General features: G+C 37.1%; 1 protein-coding gene across 3 annotated transcripts in view; it reads right to left on the bottom strand.

The window, feature by feature from the left end:
• The window catches only part of Cd36-ps1 (CD36 molecule, pseudogene 1), a 53,281-nt gene that overhangs the window by 17,569 nt on the left and 21,821 nt on the right, over positions 1-13,891 (bottom strand). For all 3 annotated transcript variants that reach the window (XM_063286899.1, XM_063286900.1, XM_063286898.1), the window contains 5 exons: positions 12,524-12,615; positions 10,634-10,680; positions 4,690-4,759; positions 1,782-1,969; positions 472-590 (listed from right to left, as the gene is read on the bottom strand). In XM_063286899.1, coding sequence (XP_063142969.1) covers positions 472-590; positions 1,782-1,969; positions 4,690-4,759; positions 10,634-10,680; positions 12,524-12,615 — 516 coding nt within the window. The remainder of the gene's footprint in view (positions 1-471; positions 591-1,781; positions 1,970-4,689; positions 4,760-10,633; positions 10,681-12,523; positions 12,616-13,891) is intronic.

Raw genomic sequence — 13,891 nt, 5'->3', positions numbered from 1 at the left:
TATTCAGTATATCCATATTCTCCTTTTAAAGGTTCAAAAAGATAATTATCAAGGTAATTTAAATGCTAATAGTAGTACTAGAGCAACTGTTATATGTTATTCTGGTTATATATTTTGTCTGAAACTTACATATAATCACAATGTGCTTTAATCTCCAATAGCAATGATTCCTTACAAAAGCAAATCTAGTTAAGTGAAATAATAATAATAGTCATAGTAATAATAATAATAATAATAATAATAAGGGACAATTACACTAACTTTTATTATTAGAATTCCTTGGTTCCAGGAAAAGCCTTATAAAGTTCCATTTGCTGAAACCAAAAATAAATTTCATGCCATTCATACATCAAAATAGGAAGAAATGAGTTTTATTCTCCTTGACAGTTTCACTGGTCTTAAGGGTATGATCCAAAGATAATTATTTTAACTTAGAGGAATATTAATTAAGTCAGTAAGACAATGACTTACGGGTTCCACATCCAAGTATGTCCTATGCTCATCTTCGTTAGGATTCAAGCCTTCGATAGGTTCTGAGACATCAGGACTTGCATGTAGGAAATGTGGAAGAGAAATGTACACAGGCTTTCCTGAAGACACATTTAAAGAGACAATTGGAAGTAGATTACTGCACAACTCACATATGACTTAAAATATTTGCTAGAGGATAGCCTTTGGTAGATTAAGATACACTTGTTTCTGGAATGCTGATAGTAAAAGCATTACATGCAGTCAGTATTCCGCAAAATAAGAAACAACTGTGACATTTTATTAAACAGTCAGTTGTCTGTTTCTTCACACACTAATTTCTAAAATTCTAATGTTCACTGTTGAACCCAATTGGAACATGTTCAACAGTCGAGTGGTGCTACTCGTACACTGAGCATCTCAGTAGTTTGTTCTTCTTTATCATGATTATTCCATGATCAATACAAACATGACAAGGATGACTTTGAGGTCTGGGCTTTTCCCTTTTTACTGTAGGGGCACAAAAACAACTTATTTTATTCTCTGCTTTCTAGAGGCAGGGGCACTACGATAATGGCAGATGATTAGAAAACTTACTAAATGCTGGGAAATTTTCTTTCTCTGTAACCATCAAAACAACATGGCATAATGCCAGTATGGTTTTCCTAATAAGTCCATTTTACAGTACTAAAACACAACCGTAGCTTCAGGAAAAAGAGCAGAAAGGAAGCATGGGAAAAAAAAACACATAAAAGCAAAACAGAATGTGCTACCACTAAAGATTACATCCCATGAGCATTGTTTTCTTTCTTTTTAAATGTCCCATAAAAAAGAGTTATGGGTTAATATTATATTAGGTGTCAAGATACATTATTCTCATTCATCCATTTCCTTCTTTTTCCTCTTTCATTCAACTAGCAGCCTTTCTCTAAGCTTCTTTGCATGTGAATTTCAATACTAACTCTTCCTTGCTTAAGATCTCATGCTTTCCTATTATGGTCCCTATTGTAGTTTTAAGACCAGAGAGAGAGAGAGAGAGAGAGAGAGAGAGAGAGAGAGAGAGAGAGAGAGGAGAGAGGAGAGAGGAGAGAGGAGAGAGAGGGGAGAGAGAGAGAAAGAGAGAGATATTTCAGTTTATATTCTGCAGGTAAGAGAATATTTGTGATATTTATCCTTCTGAATATGGCATATTTTGCATAATACAATGTTATCTAGACCAATCTAATTTTACATGATACACGTTAAAGAATAAAATCCCCAAGCATAAGAAATACAAGTTCACACGAACTTTGATAACGAGCACATCTACACACCTTCTTTGCACTTGCCAATGTCCAGCACACCATACGACGTACAGTTATTTGAGATTACTTTTTCAGTGCAGAAACAGTGGTTGTCTGGGTTCTGGAGTGGGGAGGCAAAGGCGTTGGCTGGAAGAACAAATCTGTATACGGGGATTCCTTTAAGGTTCACTTCAGATTCAAACACAGCATAGATGGACCTACATGGGGTTTCAAGAAAAGAGCTTCATATTAGAGAAGTAGATCCTCTTCCTGAATTCTGATCCTTTGCTTGTATCAATTTATATTCTTGCTCTAAGTTATAAAAAGGTCACACATTCCTCATAAAATTTTAAACTCTTTTTTTGTGATTAAATCTTTTTTTTTTTATTAACTTGAGTATTTCTTATATACATTTCGAGTGTTATTCCCTTTCCCGGTTTCCGGGCAAACATCCCCCTCCCCCCTCCCCTTCCTTATGGGTGTTCCCCTCCCAACCCTCCCCCCATTGCCGCCCTCCCCCCCACAGTCTAGTTCACTGGGGGTTCAGTCTTAGCAGGACCCAGGGCTTCCCCTTCCACTGGTGCTCTTACTAGGATATTCATTGCTACCTATGAGGTCAGAGTCCAGGGTCAGTCCATGTATAGTCATTAGGCAGTGGCTTAGTCCCTGGAAACTCTGGTTGCTTGGCATTGTTGTACATATGGGGTCTCGAGCCCCTTCAAGCTCTTCCAGTTCTTTCTCTGATTCCTTCAACGGGGGTCCTATTCTCAGTTCAGTGGTTTGCTGCTGGCATTCGCCTCTGTATTTGCTGTATTCTGGCTGTGTCTCTCAGGAGCGATCTACATCCGGCTCCTGTCAGTCTGCACTTCTTTGGTTCATCCATCTTGTCTAATTGGGTGGCTGTATATGTATGGGCCACATGTGGGGCAGGCTCTGAATGGGTGTTCCTTCAGTCTCTGTTTTAATCTTTGCCTCTCCCTTCTCTGCCAAGGGTATTCTTTTTCCTCTTTTAAAGAAGGAGTGAAGCATTCACATTTTGATCATCCGTCTTGAGTTTCGTTTGTTCTAGGGATCTAGGGTAATTCAAGCATTTGGGCTAATAGCCACTTATCAATGAGTGCATACCATGTATGTCTTTCTGTGATTGGGTTAGCTCACTCAGGATGATATTTTCCAGTTCCAACCATTTGCCTACGAATTTCATAAACTCGTTGTTTTTGATAGCTGAGTAATATTCCATTGTGTAGATGTACCACATTTTCTGTATCCATTCCTCTGTTGAAGGGCATCTGGGTTCTTTCCATTTTCTGGCTATTATAAATAAGGCTGCGATGAACATAGTGCAGCACGTGTCTCTTTTATATGTTGAGGCATCTTTTGGGTATATGCCCAAGAGAAGTATAGCTGGATCCTCAGGCAGTTCAATGTCCAATTTTCTGAGGAACCTCCAGATTTCCAGAATGATTTCCAGAATGGTTTTACCAGTCTGCAATCCCACCAAAAATGGAGGAGTGTTCCTCTTTCTCCACATCCTCGCCAGCATCTGCTGTCACCTGAGTTTTTGATCTTAGCCATTCTCACTGGTGTGAGGTGAAATCTCAGGGTTGTTTTGATTTGCATTTCCCTTATGACTAAAGATGTTGAACATTTCTTTAGGTGTTTTTCAGCCATTCGGCATTCCTCAGCTGTGAATTCTTTGTTTAGCTCTGAACCCCATTTTTTAATAGGGTTATTTGTTTCCCTGTGGTCTAACTTCTTGAGTTCTTTGTATATTTTGGATATAAGGCCTCTATCTGTTGTAGGATTGGTAAAGATCTTTTCCCAATCTGTTGGTTGCCGTTTTGTCCTAACCACAGTGTCCTTTGCCTTACAGAAGCTTTGCAGTTTTATGAGATCCCATTTGTCGATTCTTGATCTTAGAGCATAAGCCATTGGTGTTTTGTTCAGGAAATTTTTTCCGGTGCCCATGTGTTCCAGATGCTTCCCTAGTTTTTCTTCTATTAGTTTGAGTGTGTCTGGTTTGATGTGGAGGTCCCAAAGGGAAAACCATTGATGCTGCTTTTACATTTTAAGGCATAACATGGTTAAAAGTATACGTTTACAATATACGTCCTTTAGTTCTTAAAAATCTTTCAAGGTCAAGTCTACATGTGAACTGTCATGTGGGATATATGTTAGAGAAGGTTTTTATGCTTAAATTCTTCCATCTAACAATATTTATGTGTCTTAATCAAGTTAAAACATTTGTGCTCAATTTAGACATTTCCAGCTTTCAAAAGAGCTTAAAGAAAGAACTACTTGCGGGTGGGGAGTGGGAGAAAGAACCACTCACTTGGTGGGTTATGTGCATGGTGGGCTTGGATCAGATCTCTATCATTTACCCTGTGTCTAATATGAGCAATTCTTTGTGTCAGAGCTCATTCAGGATTCTCCAGCTACTCCTATGTGACAAATCACTGTCCTCAGCAATTATTCTGACATATCTAATCAGTAAATCTATCATCTCATCTTCATGGATAAGACTGTAGATTGAAGGTAGTTGTACTCATGGATATATACACAACCCCACCATTTCAAAAACTTTACTGTGTGGATCTTCAACATAGCTCCGTAACAAATGTGTCATTTTCTTTGGATGTCTTCAGAAAGATAAGATCCTGTTGTTTACACTTGTTTTCTGTATCTTGAAACTTTCTCAGCAGACATGATGAATACTACTCATAAAAGTAAAAGAAAATGGTTTGTACTCTAATGTCGAAATCTGTAAGCTAATTTGGAAGAATCAGTAAATATAAATTCCATTTTGTCACATTTATAATTAAGAAATCAAGAGAAATATTTGTCTAGTTTTTACAAATAGTGGACATAATTATGCTTCCCGTTTTTTGTTTTAAGACGGGGATGGGAAAAGTCTAATATTTACATTCTTGAAACTTACCTGCAAATGTCAGAGGAAAAAAACCTCAGTGTTTGAGACTTCTCAACAAAAGGTGGAAAGGAGGCTGCATCTGTTAAAAATCAAGCAAGTGACTAGAGTTTTACATGATGTGAATTCTAGAAAAAAATCTGTAAATCTCTTTCTAGTATAGTCAAAAGAAATAAAGCATAAACTGCATACAAATTTTAAAGTTACCTAGTAGGATAATTACTTTTAGAAAATAAACATGTATATTTAATTTACTCAAGTACATACAGGTTTTCATTTTCAATATAAAATAAAAGTATCTTTCATTGCTAATGTATAGCATATGAAGTCTTACAGATCATTTCAATCACAACAGATATTCTAGCTATTTTTATCAATACAACACAGCCTAAAGTGACTTGAGAAGAAAACTTCCATTAAAGAGCTCTGTAGATCCTATTGGCCCATGAGCATGTCTGTAAGGGAGTAAGATGATTTGAATAAGAATCACCACATAGATTAAATTTAAATGCTAGCCATCAGGGAGGAAGGTATTAGGTATGGCCTTGTTGGAAGAAGTGGGTCTCTGGGGGCTTTCAGGATTCCAAAACCCAAGCCAGATCCAGTGTCTTTCTCTTCCTGCTGCCTCCTGCACTGTCATCCAGCAGTCATGCACCCCTCCAAGACAACAATGGACTAAACCTCTGAAATTGTAATAAGCCCAGTAAATTTTTTTCACATAAGAGTTGCCAAGGTATATAAAGGTACCTCTTTATAGCAATAGAATATTCACTAAGACAGATCTTGGTGCAAGGGAGTAGGGTGTCACTTTGACTGCTTGTTGGTCAAATGTGGACTTTGGAACTTTGGACTAGAAAAGCAGGTGAATGCTTCAAGCAGAACCGTGCCAGTAGAAACATGGAAGCTGGTGCTAAAGAAGACTTGAACTGTGGGACTTGACTCAAGATATTTTAAAGGAAAAGAATATTAGTAAGTGGCATAGAGGTCATTCCTGTGATATTTTTCAAAGATTATGACTGATCACTACCCTTCTCAATATATTATATATATATGACTAAGGCTCAATGGAAGAGTTTTGGCTTAAAGGCTATGGAATGGCAAAGGAGATTTTGTCATGTGGTTTGTAGTGGTGACACTTACGCAGAGCTCTTCTGAAAAGGAGCAAGGAAATGCTCAAATTCAGTTTGAGGAGAAAAGGAACGCCAGAAAGTGCAATGAGTTAAGTCCAGTGATCAAGGAGACTAAGAGTTTAAGGAAAAGACTGATGCTAAATGGAATATGGGGGCAACGACCTCAGGGAAAGAGCCACCCAGCTTTACTTCCAACTCGTGCAAAGCAATTACAGAAAACCTCACACAGTGAAGGAAACCATCAACTACCAAATTTGATAAAACTTAACTGAAATAGAGGGCCAAATTCTTGTCCCAGCAATCAGCAGAACTTGGCAGCTTCAGTCATCTCCTAGTTCTAGCTTTAGAGTTAAAGTTATAAATGTCCTTTTGCAAATAAACAAAGTTCCTGAAGTCAAGAATATACCAGGACTGTCCATGAAAGCGTAGAGAACCATTGCATTAAGCTGTGATGGTGAAGTTTGGTTTGCCTTGCTGATGCCAAGACGTTGGAGATGTCAGACCTGGGACAAAGTCCAAGGAGAACTGCAGTGTGGTGCAGAACCGGAGAGAAGTATGTTACTAGCAACAAAGCTGATAGGAGTCAGTCTGAAGTACGCTTTGACATGAGACATGGAAATGGAAAATTTGGAGTTTTCTCATCTGTTCTCAGTCTTGCTTTGTTCCACTGTTTCCTCCTTATGCTCCCCTCCCCTTTGCACTGGTAACATATTGGTGTCCCTTTATGGAGGAAATATGTGATCTGCTATTTTATTTTGCTTTTATAGGGACTTATAAAGAGCTGTCCCTGTCCTCACCAGCCGCAATACTGGGAGAATGGTCCTTGCATCTTGCCGGGGCAGCATAGTAGAGCTGGCCCTTGATGTAGGAGTTGCACTGAGCCGGTCCCGAGGGTATGAGCACAGGAACCTGTTCTGCCTCATATCTGCTGAGATGTGGCTCGGACTAGACCTCTCTACGCCCTCATCCTTTCACCTCTATGCCAGGTGGGAGAGCTCACGCTTTGGTCATGAGAGTGGCAGAACTGGCCATGTCAGTTACCAACTGTAATGCTTGGCACAGCAGGCCCTGCACCTTGTTTAGGCAGCAGGGTAGAGCGCGCCCTATTTGTGGCATTTGCAGATGAGCCAGGCCTGTGGTGTGAGAGTAAGAGAGATGGAGGACTAACCGGCCTTGACACCTCTCAGGCTCAATTCTAGAGTTTTGAATTAGCCCACCAAGGCATCTACCCTATCAACGAACTCCTGGAGTACATGAAGGTCCTCGTCTTACAGATCCAAAACCACAGGATCTCCACGACATAGGACAACAACAGGATATCCAAAATGAGTCCTGAGGTTCCAGTGTTGATAGCGTATCAGAAGTCAGAGGCTTCATACCGGACTAATGAGTATATTTGCAACGAACTTTTGCAAGGAAAGAAAGTGTGTGGAAATTAAAGGCTACATGGCAGGATACACTGTGACATGCTACAACTTCCAAAATGCCCGGTTGCAAGGGAGGGAGTGTGTGTATGAGGGATGTGGGAGATGAGTGGGACATGGTGTGAAATTCACGAAGAATCAATAAAAAGTTTAAAAGGGGGAATAAAGAGAGAGATTGACTTTAATCTCAGAAGAGACATTGAAGTTTTAACTTAAACAGCTTTTAAAGTTGGACTTAATATACTTTTACATTTTGTGATATGGCTACAAGTCTGTGGGTGCAAGGAGTGGAATATGGTGGTTTGAATACGAATGCCCCCGTAGCCTTATAATTGAATGTTCAGTCATCAAGGAGTGGTACTGCTTAGAAGGAATTAGTAGGTGTGGCCTTGTTGGAGGAAGTGTGTCAGTTTTCAAAACCCCTAGGTAGGTCCGTTGTCTTACCCTTCTGACCTAGTATCCATCCAGATGGAGAACCCTCAGCTACTCTTTAGACCCATGTCTGCTTACGTGCTATCATGCCATGATGATAAGGAACTAAACCCCAGCTACTGTAAGCAAGCTCCAATTAAATACTCTCTTTTATAAGAATTGCTGTGGTCCTGGTGTCTCTTCACAGGAATAGAACACTGTCTAACTGTCTAAGATACAGAGTGTCTTGATTATTATTCAATGGAGGAGGGCCCAGCCCACTGTGAGTACTGCTATTTTCTAGGATGATGGTCCTGGCCTATAAGAGAAAGTTAACTAAGCAAGATCCTAAACACGAACTTGAGAGCAAGCCAGCAAACAGAATCCACACATAAAGTTTTGAAAAAATAGTTCCTGCCTTTAGTGACTGCTCTGAGTTTCTCAGTAGCGAAATAGAAAAATAAGATACATCTTTTATTCCCCATGTAGATCTAAATCAGAGTGTTGTATCACAGCAATACAATGAAACCGCAATTGCAGGTATAATTCAAGTTCCTAAAAACCACACATGGCTGGAGACTACATAAATTACTGACAGATATATGCAATGTCTATTTACTGGTATGAAATAAAAAACCCTAGTAAAGCCACTGTTAAAGTTGTGAATGTGTTTCTGAAGCATCCAACCCTATTATCAGCTTGGCACTTTTCTTGGCATAAATGCTTTTAGTATCCCTAGTGTATCAGCATTGTTCTAGCATTTAACATTAAACAGAACTAATAATTTTTAATTTTTTCCTTGCTAGAATTTCTCATAAATGCTTAAAATATTTTTATACTTAAGATGATATTTTATTGCTTATTCAAATTTCAGTATAATTTTCATGGCAGACACTGAAGAAGTGAAGTTATCACAGAGAAGATAACTCTTCACTGTTCCACTAATGAATATGTCCAAAGTGAACCACCACTGGTTGTGTTTGGGTAAAATGTTCTGGCATATCATTCAATTATAAGTTCATGTGTTTTTCTCATCAAGTTTTATTTTTTAACTTTATAAATTTTGTTCTTGATTTATGCTTATATGAATAAAGAATCAAGAAAGTTATAGTGCTCTTGTTACCAATGTTTGATTCTTTCATTTCGAGGACTAGATAGTTTAAAATTTCCAGACCAGTAGGCATTTGTCTACACTTGAGCATCTAGTGATTAATCAAATAAAAGGTTATATATTGCAAACACTTACATTATTTTTTGAAACATCGCTGCAGATACAGAATAACTAAATCTGCAAATTTCCATAGTCAAGAAATATAAAATTGTTATTAGTGGAGTCACAGTTTTCTTTTGTTTACACGGTCATGTATGTGTGGAGACCAGCGAGAAACTTTGTACATAGCACTATAGATAATGTCCATCTTTAATTTGCTCTTATTGGGACCTGAAGCTTACTGGCTGGGCAGGCCAGTGAAGGAACTCTAGGTATCCACCCATCTCAGCCTACTCAACTGTAGAATTACTACTACACTTAACTATGTTCAATGTTTCCATTCATGGTTCCTAAGACCAAAACTTGGGTTCTTATACTTTTTATCATACTATTTCCTAACCAAATTATATCCCCACTACCCAAGAGATGCTTTTCTGAAAACAAACATTCTAAATGTGTATCATTCCTTTTAGTGGATGTGCTTCAAACCACAAGAAGATGCGATTTTAAATTATGATGGACACATGTTAGCGTCTTTGTTTCACTGTCATTTGTCCCCTCCTAGTCCCATATCGAGAGTCCCTCTCACAGGGACCATCTCCTCGTTACTCATCTCTCTTCCTGTTATGATTACCTCTGGAGTCTGTTTCTAGATCCCTAGTTTCATTACTCACGTTCCAGTCCTTATCACTAATAAATTCCCAAAGCTCTGTTCTCTTCAGTTCCTGAGACCAAAAACAGAGTTCTTAAGCATGAAGCATTCATCGTTCATGACTGTTTAGGGACAGCGTAGTACAGGAGTGTTAGGCTTATATAACAAAGTATTGAAATACTTGACAATTTATTTGGAAAATGACCTTGGAAAACCTTATTGTGACCACTCTATCTTTTCTACTCTGTGAGAAAGAACAAAAGTAAATAAACCTGCATTTCTCAATTGTGTCTTTGGAAAGGTAGCCCCAGGCTTCCTTTGTTATTTAAAGTTTCATCATCTTCATTATATCATTTTCCTATTAAGTATTCCCTCTCCTACTTTGTAAATATTATGTATGTGCTTCTTACTAATTAAAGGCTTTTCTTTGATTTAGATTACTTCATGGTATCTGATTAACATTGTGTTGTACAACCATAATTCATACATGGAAGAACACTGTGTACTTTGTTTTTCATTAAGGACAATAATAACCGTTACCTAACTATATCCTAAAGCAAAGATATTGTTTCTTCGCATTCCAGATCTAATGTAGAACACATTTTTGCATATATTCTTCCTTATAGTATATATATAACCTTGTTTTATTTTTTCCTTTTCTCCCTCATGCTGACCAACATGTCCAAAATAGGTTGCTTCTGCTCTCCAACCTTGTTGCTTCTACCTAAGCTCTGCTTCTTACTGGGGGTGGGGTGGGTAGGTTATCCTTTGTGAAATTGTATTTATTCACATCTTCATTGTCAGTCTACTACTGAGGAACAATTGACTAATAACTATACCTCTACATTTGTTCCTACCTACTTTTTAGATGACAAAGTCCTAAGAGAGTTACTTTACAAAGAAGAACTGTTCTTTTAATGAAACAAGGCTTATTTTCCATGGTTAATCTGAAAAAATCCTATCCCGTTTAGGACATATCCTATTCCCACCCAACCCAAAAATAGACTCTGAATTATACTGACTGGTAATCATAGCCCCTCAACCTGGATTTTCTTGGCTAGAAGAGGGGTAGATTTGTGGGAAAACGTGAAGTTTTTCTCACTATGTTTATGACAACAAAGATTCTTACCTGTGCCATTAATCATGTCGCAATAACTTTTCCAATAGGACAAATTCCTTAGGAATGAAAGAAAGAAGATAAACAAATACTCTCATTTCAAGAACACCATACTCATATTACTCTTTCAACTTTGAAACACTTCTTTCTTCAACACAGTACAGAACAGAGGCGTTGACACTAAAGGTTTAGTAACTATTCAACCTCACTCAATCCATATTTGTTTTCTCCCCTAATCTTATCACTATGAAGGAAATACTGGGCAACAGAAGAGGACAGACCATAAACATAAGCAGCTAGATGCCAAGCTCCTTAGAAAGCACTCTGACAGACATGGTTCTGGAAGAAAATATGAGAGAGTAGATCTCCAAGCAGGAATTGGTTTCCTTGAGAGAAATCAATTATGTGGAAATTTGTTCAGTGTTCATCCTGATAGAAAAAAAGGTATTAAGGACATTCCTGACATGAGCTTCCCATCACATAATAGTGGGAGAAAAAAGAAGAAGAAGGAGAAGCAGAAGGAGAAGAAGGAGAAGAAGGAAGAGTAGGAGGAGGAGGAGGAGGGGGGGAAGATGAAGAAGAAGAAGAAAAAGAAGAAGAAGAGGAAGACGAAGGAGAAGGAGAAGAAGAAGAAGGACAAGAAGAAGAAGGACAAGAAGAAGAAGGCAGAGTATCAAGGCTGTGGATTCATAGATTTCAAAATATGTAAATATTTAATGTTTACTTTTCCTCATTGTACATTTTACATGTTTTACATTTTTCCCAGTTTATTAATATCAGAAACTCAGAAACCAGTATTAAAATGGGACAGAACTTATTTGTCCTTTATTATCTAAATTATGTATATTTATATCTGGACCAGATTAAAAATATTAGCACTTAATCTCCATGAATATTTTTTAATATTTTGAGTGAGAAATAAAAAAAAACACTAGTGCTGTCTACTCCTAAAAATATCTACTAGTTTATCATATACACTGCTGATTAATCTTTTTAAAGGAAGTGGTGTTAGTTATACTTAATGAGGATACATGCATCTAAATCAACTGCATGCACAATCTCACAACCTCGAGGATTCTTTTTCTTCTGATATTTATGAGTTTTCTTCCTATTTTACTGATATCAAAAATTAGTATTCTTCCAGATAAATTGTCAGGAACGGAGATACAGAAAAGTATAGATTCATGAATCTATTGTGTTCTTTAACCTTTTCAAAGGTGGCATTGTATATTATGTTAATTTTCCTTGAAATACTAATTTCATTTTCTATCAGTAGAAAAAGTTGGCATGGCAGTAAAATTATAAAGGTGTATGAATTCACTTTAAACACTCACCTGTTTTGAGTCATTTGGAAAAGATTAGTGTAAGGTATAATTTTTTCATATGGTCATTTTAAAAAGCACAATGTTTGCCTACCTCATAGACTTTTTGATGTTTCAACTCATTATCATCTAATTGTATGGATGAACTGTAGTGTTAGACATGCTGCAGAGAAAAAAATTAATGCTGCATTTCTCTAAGAGAAGCTATGAATAAAGGCAAAGTTTTCATATGTTCATGCTGCTGACTGTTAATCAGGTTGGTTATGAACAAGACAGTGCCGTGAGGAGAATAATGTCTGGCAGAAAAAAAAAAGTTGCTAAGATTTCCCTTTAGCCATGTCTGTTTTATAGGCTGATGCTTGTGCCTTAACTGTAATAGTAAAGTAATACTAATAGCACATTAGAATACCCTAGTCTGCTTGCATCTCTGTCTGTCTGTCTGTCTGTCTTTCACCCTCTGTGTCTATTTTTTCCTGTCTTACTCTCTCTCTCTCTCTCTCTCTCTCTCTCTCTCTCTCTCTCTCTCTCACACACACACACACACACACACACACACACACACACACACAGAGTTCCTTACCTTTTCCCTTTATAGGTATCAATTATGGCAACTTTGCTTATGTTATCCTTTCCATTGAAAACTTTATAAACTCCATCTACAGTGTTATTGTACTGAAAAATATGAATAAAAGATTACTCATGGATCAACATTTATTTACTCTGTCATAACACGTATGCGTACCTTACTTTCACATTTTTCAAAAAGGGGCCAGTCATTCAGCAACATTTTTTTTATCATTTGTGATATATGACACAACATGAATTTTACATTTTGAACTTAAAGTATTTTCATGTTAAAATATAAAGGTTGTCCACAAATAAGTGTTATATGCTCACCCAAAATATAAGAAAATAAGTAACAAGGCTAATAGGTACCTTTCCAGCATTGCTGTGAGTTATCCAGCTGTCATGCTCTCAGGTAAGGACACACTGAGTTAAACTTAACAAAGCTTCTACAGATTCCTAAGTATACTCTAAATTCTGAAGTCATTAGTAGTGGTTACTAACATGAACAAGATCATACAAACAAAATTAAAAACATCTCTCAGCCAAAGAAGGAGCTGCAATGATTTTGTCCAAATAATAATAGACTTTAATTCCTTCAGACTTCTCTGTCAATGTTTAACTAATATACAACGAGTAACCTGAAACATTAGCCACAAGGAACGGAAGAACCGAAGCAGCACTGCTGTCCAGTGTCCAGTATACAACCATCAAAACAGAGACATGGGTTAGCCGTGTTGTTCTTATCATGCTGGGAATCTAAAACTTAAAGCTGAGGCTAAGTAGAGCAGGAATCACCAAGCTGGACTTCTCTCTTCTTCCTCTCAGCTCTCTCTGTGAGCATCCCCTTCTCTCTTTCTCTCCCTGCCCCCACCCTACTCCTTTTATCTGAAGATGTAGACTTCCCTGGCCTCAGTCCTTGGCATCAGTGAACTTGCCTGAGAGTAGTTTCCCAATAAACCTACATTTAATATATATATATATGAATTATATATATATGAATTATATATATATATATATATATATATATATATATATATATATATATATATATATAAAAGAATCACCAAACTGCCATTCTTGAAGTTCACTGGCAATTCTCACTAAGAGAAGCTTGCTGAGTATCTCAAGTGAAAATTCACAGTAACTTATTCATCGAAACTTTAATATAATTAAGGCTCTAGAAAATGAGGAAAGATATGATTATTATGTCTGATTTGTATACAAAGACTTATTAACCTTGATTCTCTAGAAAAATTAAAAGTAAATACAACATGCAAATATTTACAGGTGAATTTCTAATTTTCTATAAGAATAAAATTTGGCTAATTTTTAAAGTAAAATTAATTTAGTCAAACATATTAAGTAATAATTCACTATGAAA

Source organism: Rattus norvegicus, chromosome 4 (genome assembly GCF_036323735.1).
Source record: "Rattus norvegicus strain BN/NHsdMcwi chromosome 4, GRCr8, whole genome shotgun sequence".
NCBI lineage: Eukaryota > Metazoa > Chordata > Mammalia > Rodentia > Muridae > Rattus > Rattus norvegicus.
The sequence above is the reverse complement of the archived record's forward strand: the minus strand, read 5'-3'. Positions and strand labels throughout refer to the sequence as shown.